The 27,858-nt window shown below is 39.4% G+C and overlaps 1 protein-coding gene across 2 annotated transcripts in view; it reads left to right on the forward strand.

Annotated features, from left to right (window-relative positions):
* FH (fumarate hydratase) overlaps window positions 1–27,858 on the forward strand; it is an 837,567-nt gene that overhangs the window by 275,787 nt on the left and 533,922 nt on the right. For both annotated transcript variants that reach the window (XM_053711136.1, XM_053711137.1), the window contains exon 6: window positions 13,960–14,125. In XM_053711136.1, coding sequence (XP_053567111.1) covers window positions 13,960–14,125 — 166 coding nt within the window. The remainder of the gene's footprint in view (window positions 1–13,959; window positions 14,126–27,858) is intronic.

Here is a 27,858-nt window from a genome sequence, read left to right on the forward strand (position 1 = left end):
TTAAGGCAGGTGTTTTTTAATTTTTAAACTACAGTCACCACTGCACCCTATAGTTTCCCCTTTCTCTTGCTTGTCCTCGGTCGAATGACTGGGAGGTGGCAGTTAGGGGAGGAGCTATATAGACAGCTCTGCTGTGGGTGATCCTCTTGCAGCTTCCTGTTGGGAAGGAGAATATCCCACAAGTAATGGATGAATCCGTGGACTGGATACACCACAAGAGAAATACATTTATCAGGTAAGCATAAATTTAGTTTTTTATATAATCTTCAGGCACCTCCTATACCCCTTGTGATCCTCTTTCTCTTTCCTTGTTCCCTCGGCTGAAGGACTGGGGATTATGGGAAGTGGGAGGGATAATCAAGCTTTGCTGGGGTGTCTATGCCGCCTCCTGGTCGTCAGGAGTTGAATTCCCAACAGTAATTGAATGGAATTGTGGACTCTCCACGCTAGGAAAGAAAATAATTTATCAGATAAGCATACATTTTTTTTTCTCTTGTAAGGTGTATCCAGTCCACGGATTCATCCTTTACTTGTGGGATATTCTCCTTCCTAACAGGAAGTGGCAAAGAGAGCACACAGCAGAGCTGTTCATATAGTTCCCCCTCTAGCTCCACCCCCTAGTCATTCTCTTTGCCGGCTCTAAGCAATAGGGTCCCTCACGGAAGGGTAAAGTGAATGTGGTGTTAGATTTGTAGTTTTTGTTCTACAAGCAAAAGTTTGTTATTTTAAATGGTACCGCTGTGTACTATTTACTCTCCAGCAGAAAAGAGATGAAGATTTCTGCAGAGAGGAAGATGATTTTATCATGTTGTAACTAAAATCCACTGCTGTTCCCACACAGGACTGAGGAGTACAAGAAAACTTCAGTTGGGGGAATGGTTTGCAGGTTAGGCTGCAATAAGGTATGTTCAGTCATTTATTTCTAGACAAGACTGTGATAATGCTAGAAAAGGACTGATAAGATCCCCATGAGGGAAGGGTAAGCTTTATTCAGAGACTAAGTATGGAATTACAAGCTTACATAACAGGGCTAATTTATGCTGGTTGACACTATTTTATGGCAAGTTGACACTTTTTTATGGCAAACGGTTTTTACTTATAAATATCGTTTTTTGAGACACTTTGAAGGTCCCTTTGGGTTTCTTTCAGGGGTTGTTACCCACATGGCTAATATTATAACTCTTAGGAGTGTTTCTTTAGGCCTCACAGCACCGGAGTAAGGTGGGAGGGGCCTAATTTTGCGCCTCAGATGCGCAGTTAGATTGACTAGATCTTCAGGCTGTGTTCACATGGAGGCTCCTGCTACAGTTTGAGCACCCTTAAGAAGCTTTTTCCCCATAAATCTGACCCCGTAAGGGAAGGTAGGGCCACAGCAGAGCTGTGGCAAGGTTCTAAAGTTGTTTTAACCGGTCTGTTAGCTTACTATTGATCCGGTTTGGGCATAAGGGGTTAATCGATTTTTTTGCTAGTTGTGCAATCTTACCAATGCTTTAGGTACATACTGTGAAAATTTCAGAAAGTTTGGTGCATTTTTCACAGGCACAGTAACGTTTTTTTGCAAAGTGTGTTTTTGCTTGATTAATGTGATTTCTAAGCCTGTTTGTCTGTTCGTCTGTTAAACATGTCTGACACCAAGGAAAATCCTTGTTCAATGTGTTTAGAAGCCATGGTGGAACCCCCTCTCAAAATGTGTCCCACTTGTACTGATATGTCTATTCACTTTAAAGACCATATTGTTGCACTTAAAAAGGTGGCCCAAGATGATTCTCAGACAGAAGGTAATGAGGTTAGCCCGTTGACCTCTCCCCAAGTGTCACAACCAGTTACGCCCGTTCAAGCGACGCCTAGCACCTCTAGCGCGTCTAACTCTTTTACCTTACAAGATTTGGCGGCAGTTATGGATAATACCCTCTCAGTATTTTTTCTAAGCTGCCCGTGTTACCTGCAAAGTGTGATAGCTCTGTTTTAAGAACAGATTATGAGCATTCTGACGCTTTAGTAGCCGTATCCGATATACACTCACGACGCTCTGAAATGGGGGCGAGGGATGTGCTGTCTGAGGGAGAAATTTCCAATTCGGGAAAGGTTGCTCCTCAGACAGACTCTGATACGTTGGCTTTTAAATTTAAACTAGAACACCTCCGCTTATTGCTCAGGGAGGTATTAGTTACTCTGGATGACTGTGACCCTTTGGTGGTTCCAGAGAAATTGTGTAAAATGGACAAGTACCTAGAAGTTCCTGTTTACACTGATGTGTTCCCGGTCCCTAAGAGGATTGCGGATATAGTAACTAGGAAGTGGGATAGACCAGGTATTCCGTTTGTTCCCCCTCCTGTTTTTAAGAAAATGTTCCCCATATCTGACACCACGCGGGACTCGTGGCAGACGGTCCCTAAGGTGGAGGGGACTGTTTCTTCACTGGCTAAACGCACAACCATACCAATTGAGGACAGTTGTGCTTTTAAAGACCCTATGGATAAAAAATTAGAGGGTTTACTTAAGAAAATTTTTGTTCATCAAGGTTTTCTTCTACAACCTATAGCGTGCATTGTTCCTTTAACTACTGCAGCTGCTTTCTGGTTTGAGGCGCTGGAAGATGCGCTCTAGACGGAGACCTCATACGAGGACATTATGGACAGAATTAAGGCTCTTAAGCTGGCTAATTCTTTTATCACAGATGCTACTTTCCAACTAGCTAAGTTAGCGTCAAAGAATACAGGTTTCGCCATTCTGGCGCGCAGGGCGCTATGGCTCAAGTCCTGGTCGGCCGATGTGTCGTCAAAATCCAAACTACTGAACATCCCTTTCAAAGGAAAGACCCTTTTCGGGCCTGAATTGAAAGAGATTATCTCAGAAATCACTGGGGGAAAAGGCCATGCTCTCCCTCAGGATAAGTCCTTTAAGACAAAGAACAAACAAAATAATTTTGTTCCTTTCGAAATTTCAGGAGCGGTCTCGCTTCATCCTCCCCTGCTGCAAAGCAAGAGGGTAACACTTCACAACCCAGGACATCCTGGAAACCTTACCAGGGCTGGAACAAGGGTAAACAGGCCAAGAAGCCTGCAGCTGCTTCCAAGACAGCATGAAGGGGTAGCTCCCGATCCGGGACCGGATCTAGTGGGGGGCAGATTCTCTCTCTTCGCTCAGGCCTGGGCAAGAGACGTACACGATCCTTGGGCCTTAGAGATTGTATCCCAGGGATATCTTCTAGAATTCAAGGACTCCCCTCCAAGGGGAAGGTTCCACATTTCTCGTCTGTCTACAGACCAAAGAGAGAGGCGTTCTTACGCTGCGTAGAAGACCTACATACAATGGGAGTGATCCACCCAGTTCCAATTGTGGAACAAGGGCTGGATTTTTACTCAAACCTGTTTGTGGTTCCCAAAAAAGAAGGAACTTTCAGACCAATCCTGGATCTCAAAATTCTAAACAAGTTCCTCAGAGTCCCATCATTCAAGATGGAGACCATTCGGACAATCTTACCAATGATCCAGGAGGGTCAATATATGACTACCATGGATCTAAAGGATGCGTATCTGCACATTCCTATCCACAAAGATCATCACCAGTTTCTCAGGTTCGCCTTTTTGGACAAGCCTTATCAGTTCGTGGCTCTTCCTTTCGGGTTGGCCACTGCTCCCAGAATTTTCACAAAGGTGCTAGGGTCCCTTCTGGCGGTTCTAAGACCGCGGGGCATAGCAGTGGCGCCTTACCTAGACGACATCTTAATTCAGGCGTCGACTTTCCAAAGAGCCAAGTCTCACACGGAAATTGTATTGGCCTTTCTGAGGTCTCATGGGTGGAAGGTTAACATCAAAAAGAGTTCTCTCTCCCCCCTCACAAGAGTTCCATTTCTAGGAACCCTAATAGACTCGGTAGAAATGAGAATATTTCTGACGGAGGTCAGAAAGTTAAAACTCTTAACTACTTGCCGAGCTCTTCATTCCATTCCTCGGCCATCTGTAGCTCAGTGCATGGAGACAATCGGACTAATGGTAGCGGCAATGGACATAGTCCCTTTTGCACGGATACACCTCAGACCACTGCAACTATGCATGCTCAAACAGTAGAATGGGGATTATGCAGATTTGTCTCCTCAAATACAGTTGGACCAGGGGACCAGAGATTCTCTTCTCTGGTGGTTGTCTCAGGATCACCTGTCTCAGGGAATGTGTTTCCGCAGACCAGAGTGGATCATCGTAACGACTGACGCCAGTCTGTTGGGCTGGGATGCTGTCTGGGACTCCCTGAAAGCTCAGGGCTTATGGTCTCGGGAAGAAGCTCTTCTCCCAATAAACATTCTGGAACTGAGGGCGATATTCAACGCTCTTCAGGCATGGCCTCAGCTAGCTGCGGCCAAATTCATCAGATTTCAGTCGGACAACATCACGACTGTAGCTTACATCAACCATGTCCCCTAGCAATGATGGAAGTAACCAAAATAATCAGGTGGGCGGAGGATCACTCTTGCCACCTCTCAGCAATTCACATCCCAGGAGTAGACAACTGGGAAGCGGATTTTCTAAGTCAGACTTTTCATCCGGGGGAGTGGGAACTCCACCCGTAGGTATTTGCCCAGCTGACTCCGCTATGGGGCACTCCAGAATTGGATCTGATGGCGTTCCGTCAGAATGCCAAACTTCCTCTTTACGGGTTCAGGTCCCGGGATTCCCAGGCGGTGTTAATAGATGCTCTAGCAGCGCCTTGGTCCTTCAATCTGGCCTATGTGTTTCCACCGTTTCCTCTCCTTCCTCGTCTGGTTGCCAGAATCAAGCAGGAGAGGGCGTCAGTGATTCTAATAGCACCTGCGTGGCCACGCAGGACTTGGTATGCAGACCTAGTGGACATGTCATCCGTTCCACCATTGACTCTGCCAATGAGGCAGGACCTTCTACTTCAAGGTCCTTTCAAACATCCAAATCTAATTTCTCTGCGTCTGACTGCTTGGAGATTGAACGCCTAATTCTATCTAAGCGTGGTTTCTCTGAGTCGGTTATTGATACCCGGATTCAGGCTAGAAAGCCTGTCACCAGGAAAATCTACCATAAGATTTGGCGAAAATATCTTTGTTGGTGCGAATCCAAGGGTTACTCATGGAGTAAGATTAGGATTCCCAGGATATTGTCCTTTCTCCAAGAAGGGTTGGAGAAAGGATTATCAGCTAGTTCCTTAAAAGGACAGATATCTGCTTTGTCTATTCTTTTACGCAAACGTCTGGCAGAGGTACCAGACGTTCAAGCGTTTAGTCAGGCTTTAGTCAGAATCAAGCCTGTTTATAGACCTGTGGCTCCGCCATGGAGTCTGAATTTAGTTCTTTCAGTTCTGCAAGGGGTTCCGTTTGAACCTTTACATTCCATAGATATTAAACTTTTATCTTGGAAAGTTTTGTTTTTGGTAGCTATCTCTTCTGCTCGAAGAGTTTCAGAGTTATCTGCCTTACAGTGTGACTCGCCTTACTTGGTGTTCCACGCAGATAAGGTAGTTTTGCGTACCAAACCCGGTTTTCTTCCTAAGGTTGTGTCTAATAAAAATATTAACCAGGAAATTGTTGTTCCTTCTCTGTGTCCTAATCCTCCTTCGAAGAAGGAACGTCTGTTACACAATCTTGATGTGGTTCGTGCTTTAAAGTTCTATTTACAAGCAACTAAGGATTTCAGACAAACAACTTCATTGTTTGTCATCTATTCTGGTAAGAGGAGAGGTCAGAAGGCGACTGCTACCTCTCTTTCCTTTTGGCTGAAAAGCATCATCCGTCTGGCCTATGAGACTGCGGGCCAGCAGCCTCCTGAAACAATTACTGCTCATTCTACCAGAGCAGTGGCTTCCACATGGGCTTTTAAAAATGAGGCTTCTGTTGAACAGATTTGTAAGGCAGCGACTTGGTCTTCACTGCATACTTTTTCCAAATTTTCCAAATTCGATTCTTTTGCTTCTTTGGAGGCTATTTTGGGGAGAAAGGGTTTACAAGCAGTGGTGCCTTCCGTTTAAGGTACCTGTCTTGTTCCCTCCCTTCATCCGTGTCCTAAAGCTTTGGTATTGGTATCCCACAAGTAAAGGATGAATCCATGGACTGGATACACCTTACAAGAGAAAACAGAATTTATGCTTACCTGATAAATTACTTTCTCTTGTGGTGTATCCAGTCCACGGCCCGCCCTGGCTATTAGTCAGGTAGATTTTTAGTTTAAACTACAGTCACCACTGCACCCTATGGTTTCTCCTTTTTCTTCCTAACCTTCGGTCGAATGACTGGGAGGTGGAGCTAGAGGGGGAGCTATATGGACAGCTCTGCTGTGTGCTCTCTTTGCCACTTCCTGTTAGGAAGGAGAATATCCCACAAGTAAAGGATGAATCCGTGGACTGGATACACCACAAGAGAAAGTAATTTATCAGGTAAGCATAAATTCTGTTTTTATTTTAGGTTGTGGCTTCAAAACACAACATAGCCATTTCATATACAAAAATAAAACCTTAAAAGCAAATTCTCATAAATGTTATACTCTGTAGTTGTTAAAAAGTAATTGAAAAGTTTTTTACAGTATACTTTCCCTTTAATATTTTCTTTGCCTCTCTTGATTCTACCTTTACTTTAAACCTCATTTCACTTCTCCTATTATCCTCTAAGTTGCTTGAGAGACTAGCCTACAGCTATGGGGTAGATCATAATCCCTTAAAAAAAACATATCTTTACTTATCTACAAAAATATCCATATATACTTTAATGGTGTTCTTCTGTTGAAACAGACAATTTAACTTTTTGCAGCTAATGGGAAATTACTTTTTTTTTTATTATATATTAATCACTAGGCAATGTACTCTGTTTTAAACCTATGCTTTCGGGCGGAGCAAGCGGGCATCCAAGATGGCCACAACACGCTAGCTGATCGGACCAGCCAGAAACAGTTTATTATGGTGCTAACTCCCATGTAAAAATTCTCTGCAAGTAGCAAAATTAAAAAAAAAAAAAGAAAAAAAAAAAGACAAACGCCAAAAGTAGATGGCTAAAAGTAAAGAGGGAAAGTACCGCCACCTAAGAACCCTATACCTGTGGACCAGAAGCACATAACCAATGGTAACTAACCTGAACCTTAGTGGTGTTTACCTAAAACTTCTGCCAGAATCTCACGGGGGGACTGGAGGGAGCCAATGAGGATTGCAGACGGGCTGCGTGTGAGCGGTGTTTCTCAGGCGGAATTTAGGCGGAGCTATTTGGCGTGCCTCAGGCATAGTCATAGTGAGGGAGTCAGATGACAGAACCGAGCCCTTCAATTGAAACAGGCCTAGGATGCTCAAAGACACAACACGGCCAAACCACACAGAAGCCTACCTAGGATGCTGTGAGCCAAGCGTCTAGGAGAGAACGGTGGATAGTAGAGCTGGCTTTACACAAACAGGCGAGGGAAGAGGAGCTTAAGCATCGGACTAACGAGAGAGACACACAGACCGCATGGACGCGAGAGAAGAGGCGGCCCCCCTGCTGAATAAGAAGGTAACGCTGTTATTCTACATTATACTGCACAAGGTGGAAAAAGCCTATAGATGTAAAATATGGGACATAAAATAACATCAATGAGTATGTAAATAATGTGAGCCTATCTTAGGTACAACGAGACTACATTTAATTAGGTAACCTATTAGATATATTACGTACTAACCCTCCTCCGGTTTTATATATATATATATATATATATATATATATATATATATATATATATATATAAAAACCTCGGTCACACCTAACAATAAAGTGGGTTCATGAAAGAAACATTAAGGACCACTTACCCAGGTATAGGTGTGAGCTGTATATAATAGATGATGGACTATGAACTATATGGACTATCAAAACTACTTGCCACTAATTGAAGTCAATATAAATATTGCCACTGATATTGGGACTTTAATATTAATATTTAACTGTATCTGGCAGTAGAAATGTCACAGCGCAGATTAAATAAGGCTAAAAAGCCTGCAAAGTCACAACATACAGGACATGGCTCAATCAATGCTTTTTTTAGAACTTCGTAAGGAAATAAATCAGCAAGTGTGGCCCCCCCAATCAGATGAGGAATCTACTGTAGATATCCACGATAAAAATAAAAGGGGTACACCAAACACCTCAATAAATCAATACACAGAAACACTGGTTACACTTGAAGCTATTGAAAAATGAATAGAGCAAGTAAAGGTGTGCATTAAAACAGTGCGCTGAACAAAAGAAGGACATTAACGACTTAGGCTCTAGAGTCACAGTGCTAGAAAAAGAGAGAGAGGATATACATTACACCTTCATGGAAGCAACAGCTACTATGTCAAACCAACAACAACAACAAATTACTGACCTTGAGAACAAGGTGGATGAGCTCGAAAATAGAGCACGCTGCAGCAATCTGCGCTTTCGGGGCATCCCAGAAACAGTCCAAGGGGCTGCAATACCAGAGTACCTACAACCTCTATTTCAAGAAATGGCAAAAGAATAATACCCCAATACCAGAAATGCCTCTAGAAAAAAGCGTCCCATGCCTTAAGACCAAGGCCACTCGAAAACCAGCCACCAAGGGATGTTATAGCATGCTTCCAAATTTACCAGCACAGAGAGATTATATATAACCTGGCGAGACTATACGCGACCATACAGTACCAATCAGCGAAGATACAGATCTTTCAGGATCTATCGGCTAAAACTTTGCAACAACGACAAGACTTTGCACCATTAACAGCTTAACTGAGGAATTTAAAGATACCATATAGGTGGGGATTCCCAACCTCAATCCTGGTACTAAGAAATGGAAAACAAATAGAGTGTAAATCTACTGAGGACACTATTAATTTTTGCGAGTTGCTAAATATACCTCAAGTGAAATTCTGACCCAGCAAGTAAGGAAAGCTACACAGATGACATCTAAACCGCAAAGAATACCCTGGTCAGAAGTGCTGGATAAAAATGCTAAAACATATTCAGATGATCCAGAAAGAGGTTCAAAAGATAGTCAAGGAAAAAATAATAGAATATGGACCTTCTTATCCTACTATCAGTTAGGTTGGAGTAGGGAATAACTGTATAACATATATTATCATGGACAATAGAGGCAATTGCCTCCTATCAGTTCCATAACTATCTGTTACAGGCTTGATACACTTGTATGATTATGTTTATTAATAGGTATTAAGCACTATAATGAGAAAAATAGGTATGATACTATTACCATACTGCAAATAATGAAAGAGTAGTAGACAGGTGTTTAACACCTGGCCTGGACGTAGCAGACAGGTACATTAAGTTAATTATTAGCGTCTTATAAAGTATTCAAAAGTTTAACTTAATCACAATTATTAGCACGTTTATTGCGAAATACATAACACAGACGAATACTATTAGTGGAGTAGCACACCTCCAAGAAATTTAGTTTAAAACACAAAAGTGGAGATAGGTAAATATGCACTATCAAATAAAGATACATAACCACTATATTATAGAATAGGATTTCAGATATATAATATATAGTTCAATAGTTTAGTTGAAATATTAAGTTTATCGTATAAGGATCTTACAATGACTAATATCACCATTTATAGTTTGGGTTCTTTTTCCATAGATAAGAAAGGCACTCTAGTTGGGAAAAAGTATTATAGTAACATATAAAAACTGGAGTTAATTGAATAAGAAATTCACTAAAGGGATACACTAACGTACTCGCTGCACATTTTATTTTGCTACATTGATAGCAAAGTGGGTAATGTTTGTTATAAAATGTTTAGTAATAGCTAACAAGTATTATAAAAAGAAACTTAACTAAGAAGACCATTATAATAGCAATATGCATCATAATATATGGAAAAGTATAATCAGTAGACTAGGAAGTCGGTTAAAGTATTAAACCCATTATATGGATTATATACTATTATTGCTATACAATGATCAAATGATTATTTTGTAGGAATCACAAGGAGAAATGTAAATAAGAACATCAATATGGTGTTAAAATGTAATGCTCCAATATATATAAATATAATTTTATACTTGGCTGAGTTCTGGCTAATCACGACAACAGTCCCCCGATCTCAACACAGAACTACAAATATACGTGAATTTTTATAATCTTCTTTCTTTTTCTTTCATCTTCCTTTTGCCACTTTTTTAATTTTAATTTTATTTTTTAATCTTGCAGTTTCATGAATAACATCAATACAATCAATGCATTAGCCACACAAAATGTAAAGGGTTTTTTATCTGCCAAAAAACGCTCCCTAGCATATTCTTTCAAAAAAAGGAATTGATATTGTACTAACCCAAGAAACACACTTTAAAAAACAGAATGAACCTACCTTATCAAAAAAACATTACACACAGCATTATGTCAGTTCAGGTCCTACTAAGAAAAACGGAGTATGCAGCTCTATCGGACAAAATATTCTATTTGAGCTTTTACAACAACATATGGATAACGATGGTAGGCTTCTGATTATGGTGGGATTACTGTATGGTGCTCCCATCACAATTGTAAGCGTGTATGCACCTAAGAGGCCATCCCCAGCATTTGTTTTAGAAAAATGGCCAATAGTATTATAGACATGGCCAAGGGACCAATTATAAAAGGTGGTGACTTTAATTTTCCTATATGCCCACAGGCAGATTATATATACGCACTCGCCAAATAAAAGCCAACTGGCAGGCTCTGTCAAAACCTCACTTTACTTGACACATGGAGAATAGCACATCCTACCCAAAAAGATTATACATTCTTTTCCCACTTACATCACAATTATACAAGACTCGATTATATAATATGTAGCCAAAATTTACTATCTGCATTAAAAAACTCAAATATTGCAAAAATCATGGTCAGACCACAATAAAGTCATCAGTACTTTTCAGTGGTCTCCACGTTCTTTTCTGATCCCTTAATAATAGAACAAATAGCATAAAGTACATATGAATTCTTTCACTTCAGTGACCCACAAGAAACATCAGCTGCTAACAACTAGGAAGCGTAAAAAAGCTTCATTAGAGCGGAATTAATAAAACATTCTATAAGACTTAGAAAACAACAAACATCACAACTAACACATTTGACCAACACACTAACCACAATAGAACATAGACATAAACAAAACACAACAAACTATCAACTTTTAACAGAATTGAAGGAAGCAAGAGAAAACTTAAACACCTAACACAATACGCTCAAATGCAAGCCCTATCTACGAAAGCCAAATTTTATATAGGAGGAAATAAAGCAGGCAGGCTCCTAGCTAGAACACTCAAGAAAAAGAAATTAGATACATATATTAGAACACTATCACACTCATCAGATATAGCTCATAATAATAGTAAAGATATTGCAGATAGCTTTGTATCATATTATACATCTTTCTATAATTTAAAAACGCACAACTTGGAAGATAAGACTCAGAGGGTTAACAATTACTTTAAACAAACACTCCAACACTGACAAAAGATGAAATGGATACTTTGCCCCCGGGTAAAACGCCTGGCCCGAATGATCTTACAGCAAAATGTTATCAACTTTTCCTACAACATATAGGGCAGGCATTACTCACTCTATCAATCTATAGACCAGGGAAGTCACTTCCCTCAAACTATACTAGAAGCAATAATTGCTGTAATTCCTAAGCCCGATAAACTAACGGATAGGGTAGGTAATAACCGCCCTATCTCGCTGTTAAATATTGATGTAAAGGTTTATGCTAAACTATTAGCATCAAGACTAAATAAATTCTTGCTTAAATTGATCCATCCGGACCAGTTGGGCTTCATCCCGGGCAGAAAGGCGAAAGAAAATACTATGAGAGTTTTTTTCTCTTTACAATCAGCTAAATACAATAACACACCTTTAATATTATTATCCACGGATGCGGAAAAGGCCTTTGACAGGGTAGACTGGGAATTTATGTGGTCTGTCGACCACCCTGTCAAAGTTCGGGGTCCCCTCTAAATTTATATCTCAAATTCAAGCTTTATAGACAAGCCCCACAGCTAAGGTGCAAGTTAATAATATACTATCACAATCTTTCCCTATTGGACACTGAACGAGACAGGGATGTCCCTATCACCGCTCCTGTTCGCTTTAACAGTAGAAATCCTGGCCATGCAAATGAGGAATCATCCAGAAATTATAGGGATAAAATATGGTAAAATAGAGCAAATATGTTTATTATTTGCGGTTCTCATAATATTAACACTTCAAGCACTGTATACTTCTATTCCAGCACTCAAACAATTATTAATACAATACAAAAGCATATCAAACTTCTCAATTAATATTGAAAAATCAGCTCTTATTCTGATTAACCTTACAGAAGAAGAAACTACATCAAGTTTAACACAGAATTTTTAGTTACAGATAGAGTTATATATCTAGGACTTATCATAAATGAAGACCCAAAAACGCTCTTTGACAATAATTATGTACCATTTTAAATGGAAAACTTTAAATTGTTGGAAACATGGCACAAACAAAACCAAGTTTCTTGGTAAGGCCGTATTGGTACAATTAAAATGATGATCATCCCTAAATATCTATACCTATTTAAAAAGCCTCCCCTTAGCACTGACAGATAATTTCCTTACTAGTCAACAAAGAATGATAAATTCTTTCATATGGGCATATAAGAAACCAAGCATTACAAAACACACGTTATACATCTATAAAGAAGACGGCGGATTATCAACTACTATAGAGCAGTGCACATGAGTCGTATTGTCGCCTGGAATCATAACAATCCCTCAAAACTATGGGTTCAAATTGAAATATATTTAACTAAACAACAACATTTGACATTTACTAAATACACATTAGATACATGGGATAAGATAGTTAAGAACTTTCCAAACATATCTAATTCTATATCACCTCTGACCCCTTTGATGAATAATTCTGCTCTTCTACAGAAACACATGTTTACTGGATTAAATTTAGAAGCGAGACTTGCATGCCTATTTACCTTCTAATAGATGAAGGAACCATCAAATCACAAAGCACTCTGAAAAATGAGATGGGCTCCCCTTTCCATCAATGGTTTGCATATTTCCAAATTAGACATGCTATTATGACTTGCCCTCAAAGATTTGCTTTTTAAGCCCTTAACAAAATTTGAAATTTAATACAGAAATATCGAAAACACACATATCAATTATATACAAAATGTTGCAATAAACTTTACCTGACAGACAACCAACATATTCTAAATGTTGGGAAATAGAATTACAGAAGCGGCTACCAGACACACAGTGGAAAAAAATCTTTCAACTATTGTTTAGGTGTTATCTTACCCCCCAAAAACTAAGACAAATTTATCCTGGAGCCTCGGCTAGATGCTAGAGGGGCTGTGGAGAAACATGATCTATGCCGCCTATCTGATACTCTTGCCCTGTACTAAAGTGGGTTTGAGAATCGATAAATAATGACATAAATTATACTCTGGATATGAATATCACACTATCTCCTGCATTAGTTCTCACTAACCTTTTCCCGAACATAAGATGTAAACTTTGTAAAAAACTACTTCAAAATATGTTAAACTGCACCAAACACCCCATTCCTGGTCTATGGAAGAAAACACAAATACCAACATATAATCAGTGTGTTAAAGAAGTACAATATTTAATTGAACTTGAAAAAAATCATTATAGCTTTGCAGGCAAAAGAGATTTTATCCTAGATGTTATATTGCTGTGGGAGCAAAACAATTAACAGGCTAAATAAGGACAAATCTAAATAAACCTTTTTTAACTAAGTTATAAATCTCCCCCCTCCCTTTTTTTCTACTCTTTTCTTATCTTTCCTTTATCTAAATATGTACTGTTTATAACAGTACAGTATTTTACTTTGTGGCATTTAACTCAAAGTTCTTGTAGAAGCGACATTGTCATCACAGAAACTAAACCATTAAACTTTTTATTGTCATTGAATCATGTTTATTGCCTCTTCCCTTGCACAGGAATTTAGTGGTTATGTACAACAAATTAAATATTCAATTAGTCGAATTGAATCTGCACTTCCAAGGATTTATGAACTAGCTGCTGGTGGTACCGCTGTTGGAACGGGATTAAATACCAGAATTGGTTTTGCTGAGAAGGTCGCTGCAAAAGTGTCTAAACTCACAGGTAAACTACAGACAATAACTGCTAGTTCTTGTAATGTTTTCATGCAGCTATTAAACACGGAACCATTATGTGATACTACTTTTTTTTTAATGGTAGTGAGAGTCCACAAAATCATTAATTTCTGTTGGGAATACAATCACCTGGCCACCAGGAGGAGACAAAGACAACCCAGTCAAAGCATTAAAGGGACACTATACCCAAACATTTTCTTTCATGATTAAGGGAGAGAATACAATTTCTTTCCTGTAATTGGCAAGAGTCCATGAGCTAGTGACATATGGGATATACAATCATACCAGGAGGGGCAAAGTTTCCCAAACCTCAAAATGCCTATAAATACACCCCTCACCACACCCACAATTCAGTTTTACAAACTTTGCCTCCTATGGAGGTGGTGAAGTAAGTTTGTGCTAAGATTTCTATGTTCATATGCGCTTCTCAGCATTGTTGAAGCCCGATTCCTCTCAGAGTACAGCGAATGTCAGAGGGACGTGAAGGGAGTATCACTTATTTGAATACGATGATTTCCCTAACGGGGGTCTATTTCATAGGTTCTCTGTTATCGGTAGTAGAGATTCATCTCCTACCTCCCTTTTCAGATCGACGATATACTCTCAATTTACCATTACCTCTACTAATAACTGTTTTAGTACTGGTTTGGCTATCTGCTATGTGTGGATGGGTGTCTTTTGGTAAGTATGTTTTTATTACTCAAAGAATTGGGGAGTGTTTGCACACACACACCAAAGCAGCGCAATGATCCTGGAAATTATAAATTGAATATCATATGAAAAACATTCCAAATGTTATTGTATAAAATATAAATACAAATAGCAAAATGTCCAGTGATATAAATGCAAGGAAAGTTCTTTATACTTGTTCTAAAAAGATCATATGAATAAGGCAAAAGATTCCAGCAGCTCCTCTGGAACAGGTGATTCCACAGACCTTGATTGCAAAACACGTTTTTCTCTGAAAATAGAGAAGAGAATAGCGCAGACTCAAATGCAGAGTAATAACAGTTTTAATATAACACACACGACAAATGGCCACTCACAAGATAAAAGTTAAAATTCAGCATATATGCAACAAAAACACCCAAGACTTATTGTCTCATGTCAGCCTCCTTCTGTATTCCAAGGATGTCAAAGTTGGCGTGTCCCTCCAATGCTTTCCAAAACACAGCCCGGTTGTCAAAATATGTCCGTTAAAAGTGTCTCCAAACGAAGTTCATGCAAAGGCATCAGACATGAACAACAGTGGTAATTGTACCTGTGATTCAACACTGGAATATGGGGCAAGCAGATTAAAGAAAGCGGCTATGTGGTAACGTTCCTCTGCTCTTATACCTCCAGACTCGTAGCTGCAGACTTAGAGCTGGGGCGGCTTCACAGGAACGGATGGCTCAGGGGTGGGCGGGTCTCTACGCGTTTTGTCACGTCTCGGCGTGACTTTCTCAAGAGTGATAGGTGAAGAGGGAGGAGAGGCTCTATAAAGGGGAGTGTAAATGCACACACCCACTTATTTGACCAATCACATGGGGTAAATGACGGCAATGTTGGATATCTGAGTTAAGAGACATAAAAAGGAAATAACTACTTTCTTTGGGATTTTACAATAATAAATACGATAAGCATGTACATATTAATTAATAAAATGGGCATACTAATAATACCATACAGTATAGAAACAAGACTATAAATAAATAAGTTAAAAAGAATATGCTATGAATACATCGACCAATATTAAAGTATTAAAATATTATATATACTGAAAAATGCATAAACATGTATATGAAAATTACATATAATAAATATAAATATATATATCTTAAAAATACTAATAATAGTGACACTTAATTAATATTAAAAAACAATAAAATTAATGTATGTTGTAAAACTATTTTATAAAAAAGCCTGCAAATCAATTTCTATATTTAACCCATTGGGCTCCATGCAATTGAGATTTTTAATCCAAAAGGTTTCTTGTTTTCTGAGTTTTAATAGCCTATTTGTATCCCATACGTTGGGTTTTACCCACTCTATGACTTTGACAGTGAGATCTAGGGGATTTTGATTGTGGTGGGTTTTAAAGTGACGGGACACACTATGATTTTCAAAGCCATTTGAAATATTATTTACATGTTTTCTGATTCTGTATTTGATTTTCCTCTTTGTGCGCCCTATGTAGATATATCCACATTTGCAGACTAATTGATAGACCACATATGTAGTGTGACATGTATATCTATCTTTACATGTATACTTTTTGCTATTATTATAATTGAAAAAATGAGTACTGTCTTGATCTATTAAGGGACACAAAACACAATCTTTCTTTTTGCACGGATGTAGACCATTTTTACCCCCACACCATTTATTCAGAGGAACAGATTGTTTTTTATTATCTCTTAATTTTGTGGGAGCAATATAATTTTTAATATCTTTGCTCTTCTTAAAAATCACCTGCGGTTTATCTTCCAAAATTTGATTAAGGATGGGATCTAATTTTAATACATTCCAATGTTTTCTAAGAATGTTTTTTATTTTAAAATGCTGATTGTTGTATTGTGTCACAAACTTGGGATGATTGTTTGTGTTTGTGTTTTTGTATTTGGGTGCGCTGGTCTTATTATTCAAAAGAGAATTTCTATCCATCATGTTTACTCTTTCTCTACTTTCCTTCAAAAGATCCATATTGTAACCCTTTTCTCTGAATTTGTCTATTAAAATGTCTGATTCTTTCTGATAGTCATCCGAATTGGTACAATTACGTCTTAGTCTTTGGAATTGACCCAGGGGAATGTTTTGTTTCCACTGTCTTAAATGGCTACTTTTGATATTTAATAAGCTATTTCTCTCAGTGGGTTTGCGGTAATTTCTAACAGCAACTTTATTTGTGGATTCATCATGATAAAGAATAAGGTCCAAGAAGGGTAAAGATACAGTTGAATGTTCCATAGTAAAATTAAGATTGTATGTATTGGAGTTTATATGATTCAAAAAATCATTGATCCTATTTTGTGGACCCTGCCAGATAATAATAATATCATCTATATATCGATGATATTTTACAGTATCATCTTTAAAAGGATTATTGTTCCAAATAAAATGATCTTCAAAATGAGATACATATAGATTGGCATAGGACGGGGCGAAGGTTCTCCCCATCGCTGTGCCTTGATGTTGGCGATAGTAGATGCCTTCAAATAAAAAATAATTATGATTTAAAATAAACGAAATTCCTTCTAATAAGAACTCTATCTGTCTTTCTGCAAATTTATTATTTCCCAAAATATCCTTAACTGCAGACAACCCCTTAATGTGAGGGATACTTGTATAAAGGGATGAAATGTCACAAGTGATCCATGTAAAGTTTTTGGCCCAAGGAAAATCTTCATATTTGTTTATCACATCTATAGTGTCTCTGAGATAGGCTCTGGTGGATTTGACTATAGGTTGTAAAAAATTATCAATAAATTTGGATAGATTATCACACAAAGAGCCTATCCCAGAGACTATAGGTCTGCCAGGTGGATTTAGTGAATCCTTGTGGATTTTTGGCAGATGATAAAAACATGCAATTTTCGGTGCAACTTCATATAAATAATTGTATTCATTCGTATTAAGAATTCCCTCTAATTTAGCCAATGATAGGAATTCAAACAGTTCTTTCTTATATTTTTCCGTAGGATTGAAGGTTAATTTCTGATAAGTGTTAAAATTAGAAGTTTATTAGCCTCCTTAAGGTAGTCGCACCTATTTTGTACGACAATACCCCCCCCCTTTATCAGCCGCCCTGAAGACGACGTCCGTGCACTTACTAAGATTATTCAGGGCAGCCCTTTCTGTTTTTGTGAGGTTGTCTCTTATATTTGAGATATGTGATATTGAATTGTGAGAGAGAGATTCTAGATCTTTACAAACTAATTTATTAAATATTTTAATGTACTCAGATTGTGTATGTTGGGGATAGAAAATTGACTTTCTTTTTAAATCACAATGTTTTATGGGAAAATCTTCACCATCTTCATATATGGAAATATCTGCCCAATCTGAATTATCAGTTAAAGGGTCATTACTATCAATGTTAGTGTGGCTATCCAAGCTAATTAATGAGTTCAATGTTTGTAAATCATCATTATCTATTATAGATCCTGATGGATTTATATCAAAATCTGTCTGTTTGTGGAAATACCTTTTTAGTGTGAGATTTCGAATGAATCGTTGGAAATCTATATACAAATCAAAGTGATTGGGACCACTAGTAGGTGCAAAGTTCATACCTTTGGCTAACAAGTTCATTTCAGAGTCATCAAACTTTTTGTCAGATAAGTTAAATATCATTTTAACCCCTTGTTTTAATTCCATATCTCTTTGTTTCTTTTTTCTCTGTTTGTGTCCCCCTCTACTCCCTCTGAATTTTCCTCTTCGTAAGGTCTTTTTGGATTTCTCTGACTTAGTGGAGGAGGGATGGATAATAAGGGTACTATCTCCCCCCCCCTCCCTGTTGTCTCCATGGGGGAACCCCTAAAAAAGAAGGGTTATGAGTAGATGGAGGATAATTAAAGTTCTGTTTGACTTTGTTGTGATAGTTACCATTATGTGAACGATTATGGTAATTTTGTCTAGGGGATGGATTTCCACCATAGTGGGGACTCTTCCATCTAGGTTTTGCCCCTTGTTTATTCCAATGAGGGGATTGTGGCTGTGTTTCTAGTGCAGTATACCTATTTTCTAAATGAAAATTCTGATGGGAGTTATTCGTCGAACCAGTCATAACATGTTGTTTTTCTTTATTAGTATTTCTCTCTTGTTGATGACTATTATGGTTGTGACCATGTGTATAGTTCCTATCACTATTAATAACTCCATTCACTATTTTGTTATAGACTGGTCCTTCATTTTTGTTTTTGTAATATCCTGAAGTTTTTGTCCCTGTAAGATCAGAATTAGGTGTAGATTCATCCCCTAGGGCTTGTCCTCTATAGGGACCCTGATGAGGTCCTGTATTCTTTTTGTATGAATAGACCTTATCGGTCCTAAAATCTTCTAGATCTCGCTGTAACTTTTTTGCCTTAGATGACTCTAGTTCTTTGGAAAAAGTGTCAACTCTATTTTGAATATTGCTATTCATTTCTTGCCATTTCTGTATATGTTCATATGGTTTGATTTTGATTATTAAATTATCAATGTCAGTTTTGAGTTTCTCGAGCTTAGATTCCCTATATTTGATTAAAAGTTTGATTAATGCTATAGAGCAGTTATGTAAAATTTGTTCCCACTCTGTCTGGTACTTAACTTCGTCTAAGTTAAATGCCGGGAACTTGAAAATTCTAAGGCCCCTGGGTATTACATTGTGTAGGATGTAATTGTCTAATAACACTAAGTCCTGCCACTCCTTAGCATCTTTTAATAATACTTTTTCTAATTCTCTGAAGATATCTATAGGATCCTCAGTAGTTACAATTGTAGCAGTGCTAGTAAGTAAATTTTGTGCACGTTGGCGTTTAGATCTATTTTCATTAATACCAAAAGTTGTAAGTGAAGGTGCACTAGTTTCCATTGTATAAACACTAAATGAAAACTAATAAAAGATGCTAAGGAGTGGCAGGACTTAGTGTTATTAGACAATTACATCCTACACAATGTAATACCCAGGGGCCTTAGAATTTTCAAGTTCCCGGCATTTAACTTAGACGAAGTTGAGTACCAGACAGAGTGGGAACAAATTTTACATAACTGCTCTATAGCATTAATCAAACTTTTTGAATCTAAGCTCGAGAAACTCAAAACTGACATTGATAATTTAATAATCAAAATCAAACCATATGAACATATACAGAAATGGCAAGAAATGAATAGCAATATTCAAAATAGAGTTGACACTTTTTCCAAAGAACTAGAGTCATCTAAGGCAAAAAAGTTACAGCGAGATCTAGAAGATTTTAGGACCGATAAGGTCTATTCATACAAAAAGAATACAGGACCTCAACAGGGTCCCTATAGAGGACAAGCCCTAGGGGATGAATCTACACCTAATTCTGATCTTACAGGGACAAAAACTTCAGGATATTACAAAAACAAAAATGAAGGACCAGTCTATAACAAAATAGTGAATGGAGTTATTAATAGTGATAGGAACTATACACATGGTCACAACCATAATAGTCATCAACAAGAGAGAAATACTAATAAAGAAAAACAACATGTTATGACTGGTTTGACGAATAACTCCCATCAGAATTTTCATTTAGAAAATAGGTATACTGCACTAGAAACACAGCCACAATCCCCTCATTGGAATAAACAAGGGGCAAAACCTAGATGGAAGAGTCCCCACTATGGTGGAAATCCATCCCCTAGACAAAATTACCATAATCGTTCACATAATGGTAACTATCACAACAAAGTCAAACAGAACTTTAATTATCCTCCATCTACTCATAACCCTTCTTTTTTAGGGGTTCCCCCATGGAGACAACAGGGAGGGGGGGGAGATAGTACCCTTATTATCCATCCCTCCTCCACTAAGTCAGAGAAATCCAAAAAGACCTTATGAAGAGGAAAATTCAGAGGGAGTAGAGGGGGACACAAACAGAGAAAAAAGAAACAGAGATATGGAATTAAAACAAGGGGTTAAAATGATATTTAACTTATCTGACAAAAAGTTTGATGACTCTGAAATGAACTTGTTAGCCAAAGGTATGAACTTTGCACCTACTAGTGGTCCCAATCACTTTGATTTGTATATAGATTTCCAACGATTCATTCGAAATCTCACACTAAAAAGGTATTTCCACAAACAGACAGATTTTGATATAAATCCATCAGGATCTATAATAGATAATGATGATTTACAAACATTGAACTCATTAATTAGCTTGGATAGCCACACTAACATTGATAGTAATGACCCTTTAACTGATAATTCAGATTGGGCATATATTTCCATATATGAAGATGGTGAAGATTTTCCCATAAAACATTGTGATTTAAAAAGAAAGTCAATTTTCTATCCCCAACATACACAATCCGAGTACATTAAAATATTTAATAAATTAGTTTGTAAAGATCTAGAATCTCTCTCTCACAATTCAATATCACATATCTCAAATATAAGAGACAACCTCACAAAAACAGAAAGGGCTGCCCTGAATAATCTTAGTAAGTGCACGGACGTCGTCTTCAGGGCGGCTGATAAAGGGGGGGGGTATTGTCGTACAAAATAGGTGCGACTACCTTAAGGAGGCTAATAAACTTCTTTCTGATTTTAACACTTATCAGAAATTAACCTTCAATCCTACGGAAAAATATAAGAAAGAACTGTTTGAATTCCTATCATTGGCTAAATTAGAGGGAATTCTTAATACGAATGAATACAATTATTTATATGAAGTTGCACCGAAAATTGCATGTTTTTATCATCTGCCAAAAATCCACAAGGATTCACTAAATCCCCCTGGCAGACCTATAGTCTCTGGGATAGGCTCTTTGTGTGATAATCTATCCAAATTTATTGATAATTTTTTACAACCTATAGTCAAATCCACCAGAGCCTATCTCAGAGACACTATAGATGTGATAAACAAATATGAAGATTTTCCTTGGGCCAAAAACTTTACATGGATCACTTGTGACATTTCATCCCTTTATACAAGTATCCCTCACATTAAGGGGTTGTCTGCAGTTAAGGATATTTTGGGAAATAACAGAATTTATGTTTACCTGATAAATTTCTTTCTCCAACGGTGTGTCCGGTCCACGGCGTCATCCTTACTTGTGGGATATTCTCTTCCCCAACAGGAAATGGCAAAGAGCCCAGCAAAGCTGGTCACATGATCCCTCCTAGGCTCCGCCTACCCCAGTCATTCGACCGACGTTAAGGAGGAATATTTGCATAGGAGAAACCATATGGTACCGTGGTGACTGTAGTTAAAGAAAATAAATTATCAGACCTGATTAAAAAACCAGGGCGGGCCGTGGACCGGACACACCGTTGGAGAAAGAAATTTATCAGGTAAACATAAATTCTGTTTTCTCCAACATAGGTGTGTCCGGTCCACGGCGTCATCCTTACTTGTGGGAACCAATACCAAAGCTTTAGGACACGGATGAAGGGAGGGAGCAAATCAGGTCACCTAAATGGAAGGCACCACGGCTTGCAAAACCTTTCTCCCAAAAATAGCCTCAGAAGAAGCAAAAGTATCAAACTTGTAAAATTTGGTAAAAGTGTGCAGTGAAGACCAAGTCGCTGCCCTACATATCTGATCAACAGAAGCCTCGTTCTTGAAGGCCCATGTGGAAGCCACAGCCCTAGTGGAATGAGCTGTGATTCTTTCGGGAGGCTGCCGTCCGGCAGTCTCGTAAGCCAATCTGATGATGCTTTTAATCCAAAAAGAGAGAGAGGTAGAAGTTGCTTTTTGACCTCTCCTTTTACCTGAATAAACAACAAACAAGGAAGATGTTTGTCTAAAATCCTTTGTAGCATCTAAATAGAATTATAGAGCGCGAACAACATCCAAATTGTGCAACAAACGTTCCTTCTTTGAAACTGGTTTCGGACACAGAGAAGGTACGATAATCTCCTGGTTAATGTTTTTGTTAGAAACAACTTTTGGAAGAAAACCAGGTTTAGTACGTAAAACCACCTTATCTGCATGGAACACCAGATAAGGAGGAGAACACTGCAGAGCAGATAATTCTGAAACTCTTCTAGCAGAAGAAATTGCAACTAAAAACAAAACTTTCCAAGATAATAACTTAATATCAACGGAATGTAAGGGTTCAAACGGAACCCCCTGAAGAACTGAAAGAACTAAATTGAGACTCCAAGGAGGAGTCAAAGGTTTGTAAACAGGCTTGATTCTAACCAGAGCCTGAACAAAGGCTTGAACATCTGGCACAGCTGCCAGCTTTTTGTGAAGTAACACCGACAAGGCAGAAATCTGTCCCTTCAGGGAACTTGCAGATAATCCTTTTTCCAATCCTTCTTGAAGGAAGGATAGAATCCTAGGAATCTTAACCTTGTCCCAAGGGAATCCTTTAGATTCACACCAACAGATATATTTTTTCCAAATTTTGTGGTAAATCTTTCTAGTTACAGGCTTTCTGGCCTGAACAAGAGTATCGATAACAGAATCTGAGAATCCTCGCTTCGATAAAATCAAGCGTTCAATCTCCAAGCAGTCAGCTGGAGTGAAACCAGATTCGGATGTTCGAACGGACCCTGAACAAGAAGGTCTCGTCTCAAAGGTAGCTTCCAAGGTGGAGCCGATGACATATTCACCAGATCTGCATACCAAGTCCTGCGTGGCCACGCAGGAGCTATCAAGATCACCGACGCCCTCTCCTGATTGATCCTGGCTACCAGCCTGGGGATGAGAGGAAATGGCGGGAACACATAAGCTAGTTTGAAGGTCCAAGGTGCTACTAGTGCATCCACTAGAGCCGCCTTGGGATCCCTGGATCTGGCCCCGTAGCAAGGAACTTTGAAGTTCTGACGAGAGGCCATCAGATCCATGTCTGGAATGCCCCACAGGTGAGTGACTTGGGCAAAGATTTCCGGATGGAGTTCCCACTCCCCCGGATGCAATGTCTGACGACTCAGAAAATCCGCTTCCCAATTTTCCACTCCTGGGATGTGGATAGCAGACAGGTGGCAGGAGTGAGACTCCGCCCATAGAATGATTTTGGTCACTTCTTCCATCGCTAGGGAACTCCTTGTTCCCCCCTGATGGTTGATGTACGCAACAGTTGTCATGTTGTCTGATTGAAACCGTATGAACTTGGTCCTCGCTAGCTGAGGCCAAGCCTTGAGAGCATTGAATATCGCTCTCAGTTCCAGAATATTTATCGGTAGAAGAGATTCTTCCCGAGACCAAAGACCCTGAGCTTTCAGGGATCCCCAGACCGCGCCCCAGCCCATCAGACTGGCGTCGGTCGTGACAATGACCCACTCTGGTCTGCGGAATGTCATCCCTTGTGACAGGTTGTCCAGGGACAGCCACCAACGGAGTGAGTCTCTGGTCCTCTGATTTACTTGTATCTTCGGAGACAAGTCTGTATAGTCCCCATTCCACTGACTGAGCATGCACAGTTGTAATGGTCTTAGATGAATGCGCGCAAAAGGAACTATGTCCATTGCCGCTACCATCAACCCGATCACTTCCATGCACTGAGCTATGGAAGGAAGAGGAACGGAATGAAGTATCCGACAAGAGTCTAGAAGTTTTGTTTTTCTGACCTCTGTCAGAAAAATCCTCATTTCTAAGGAGTCTATAATTGTTCCCAAGAAGGGAACCCTTGTTGACGGGGATAGAGAACTCTTTTCCACGTTCACTTTCCATCCGTGAGATCTGAGAAAGGCCAGGACGATGTCCGTGTGAGCCTTTGCTTGAGGAAGGGACGACGCTTGAATCAGAATGTCGTCCAAGTAAGGTACTACCGCAACGCCCCTTGGTCGTAGCACAGCTAGAAGGGACCCTAGTACCTTTGTGAAAATCCTTGGAGCAGTGGCTAATCCGAAAGGAAGCGCCACGAACTGGTAATGTTTGTCCAGGAATGCGAACCTTAGGAACCGATGATGTTCCTTGTGGATAGGAATATGTAGATACGCATCCTTTAAATCCACCGTGGTCATGAATTGACCTTCCTGGATGGAAGGAAGAATAGTTCGAATGGTTTCCATCTTGAACGATGGAACCTTGAGAAACTTGTTTAAGATCTTGAGATCTAAGATTGGTCTGAACGTTCCCTCTTTTTTGGGAACTATGAACAGATTGGAGTAGAACCCCATCCCTTGTTCTCTTAATGGAACTGGATGAATCACTCCCATTTTTAACAGGTCTTCTACACAATGTAAGAACGCCTGTCTTTTTATGTGGTCTGAAGACAACTGAGACCTGTGGAACCTCCCCCTTGGGGGAAGTCCCTTGAATTCCAGAAGATAACCTTGGGAGACTATTTCTAGCGCCCAAGGATCCAGAACATCTCTTGCCCAAGCCTGAGCGAAGAGAGAGAGTCTGCCCCCCACCAGATCCGGTCCCGGATCGGGGGCCAACATTTCATGCTGTCTTGGTAGCAGTGGCAGGTTTCTTGGCCTGCTTTCCCTTGTTCCAGCCTTGCATTGGTCTCCAAGCTGGCTTGGCTTGAGAAGTATTACCCTCTTGCTTAGAGGACGTAGCACTTTGGGCTGGTCCGTTTTTACGAAAGGGACGAAAATTAGGTCTATTTTTTGCCTTGAAAGGCCGATCCTGAGGAAGGGCGTGGCCCTTACCCCCAGTGATATCAGAGATAATCTCTTTCAAGTCAGGGCCAAACAGCGTTTTCCCCTTGAAAGGAATGTTTAGTAGCTTGTTCTTGGAAGACGCATCAGCCGACCAAGATTTCAACCAAAGCGCTCTGCGCGCCACAATAGCAAACCCAGAATTCTTAGCCGCTAACCTAGCCAATTGCAAAGTGGCGTCTAGGGTGAAAGAATTAGCCAATTTGAGAGCATTGATTCTGTCCATAATCTCCTCATAAGGAGGAGAATCACTATCGAGCGTCTTTATCAGCTCATCGAACCAGAAACATGCGGCTGTAGTGACAGGGACAATGCATGAAATTGGTTGTAGAAGGTAACCCTGCTGAACAAACATCTTTTTAAGCAAACCTTCTAATTTTTTATCCATAGGATCTTTGAAAGCACAACTATCCTCTATGGGTATAGTGGTGCGTTTGTTTAAAGTAGAAACCGCTCCCTCGACCTTGGGGACTGTCTGCCATAAGTCCTTTCTGGGGTCGACCATAGGAAACAATTTTTTAAACATGGGGGGAGGGACGAAAGGAATACCGGGCCTTTCCCATTCTTTATTAACAATGTCCGCCACCCGCTTGGGTATAGGAAAAGCTTCTGGGAGCCCCGGCACCTCTAGGAACTTGTCCATTTTACATAGTTTCTCTGGGATGACCAACTTTTCACAATCATCCAGAGTGGATAATACCTCCTTAAGCAGAATGCGGAGATGTTCCAACTTAAATTTAAATGCAATCACATCAGGTTCAGCCTGTTGAGAAATGTTCCCTGAATCAGTAATTTCTCCCTCAGACAAAACCTCCCTGGCCCCATCAGACTGGGTTAGGGGCCCTTCAGAGATATTAATATCAGCGTCGTCATGCTCTTCAGTATCTAAAACAGAGCAGCCACGCTTACGCTGACAAGGGTTCATTTTGGCTAAAATGTTTTTGACAGAATTATCCATTACAGCCGTTAATTGTTGCATAGTAAGGAGTATTGGCGCGCTAGATGTACTAGGGGCCTCCTGAGTGGGCAAGACTCGTGTAGACGAAGGAGGGAATGATGCAGTACCATGCTTACTCCCCTCACTTGAGGAATCATCTTGGGCATCATTGTCATTATCACATAAATCACATTTATTTAAATGAATAGGAATTCTGGCTTCCCCACATTCAGAACACAGTCTATCTGGTAGTTCAGACATGTTAAACAGGCATAAACTTGATAACAAAGTACAAAAACGTTTTAAAATAAAACCGTTACTGTCACTTTAAATTTTAAACTGAACACACTTTATTACTGCAATTGCGAAAAAACATGAAGGAATTGTTCAAAATTCACCAAATTTTCACCACAGTGTCTTAAAGCCTTAAAAGTATTGCACACCAAATTTGGAAGCTTTAACCCTTAAAATAACGGAACCGGAGCCGTTTTAAACTTTAACCCCTTTACAGTCCCTGGTATCTGCTTTGCTGAGACCCAACCAAGCCCAAAGGGGAATAAGATACCAAATGACGCCTTCAGAAAGTCTTTTCTAAGTATCAGAGCTCCTCTCACATGCGACTGCATGCCATGCCTCTCAAAAACAAGTGCGCCACACCGGCGCGAAAATGAGGCTCTGCTTAAGCTTTGGGAAAGCCCCTAAGGAATAAGGTGTCTAATACAGTGCCTGCCGATATTATTATATCAAAATACCCAGATAAAATGATTCCTCAAGGCTAAATATGTGTTAATAATGAATCGATTTAGCCCAGAAACAGTCTACAGTCTTAATAAGCCCTTGTGAAGCCCTTATTTATGATCGTAATAAACATGGCTTACCGGATCCCATAGGGAAAATGACAGCTTCCAGCATTACATCGTCTTGTTAGAATGTGTCATACCTCAAGCAGCAAGAGACTGCACACTGTTCCCCCAACTGAAGTTAATTGCTCTCAACAGTCCTGTGTGGAACAGCCATGGATTTTAGTTACGGTTGCTAAAATCATTTTCCTCATACAAACAGAAATCTTCATCTCTTTTCTGTTTCTGAGTAAATAGTACATACCAGCACTATTTCAAAATAACAAACTCTTGATTGAATAATAAAAACTACAGTTAAACACTAAAAAACTCTAAGCCATCTCCGTGGAGATGTTGCCTGTACAACGGCAAAGAGAATGACTGGGGTAGGCGGAGCCTAGGAGGGATCATGTGACCAGCTTTGCTGGGCTCTTTGCCATTTCCTGTTGGGGAAGAGAATATCCCACAAGTAAGGATGACGCCGTGGACCGGACACACCTATGTTGGAGAAAATACATTTGCAGAAAGACAGATAGAGTTCTTATTAGAAGGAATTTCGTTTATTTTAAATCATAATTATTTTTTATTTGAAGGCATCTACTATCGCCAACATCAAGGCACAGCGATGGGGAGAACCTTCGCCCCGTCCTATGCCAATCTATATGTATCTC

The sequence above is a fragment of the Bombina bombina genome, chromosome 4 (assembly GCF_027579735.1).
Source record: "Bombina bombina isolate aBomBom1 chromosome 4, aBomBom1.pri, whole genome shotgun sequence".
NCBI classification, from domain to species: Eukaryota; Metazoa; Chordata; class Amphibia; order Anura; family Bombinatoridae; genus Bombina; species Bombina bombina.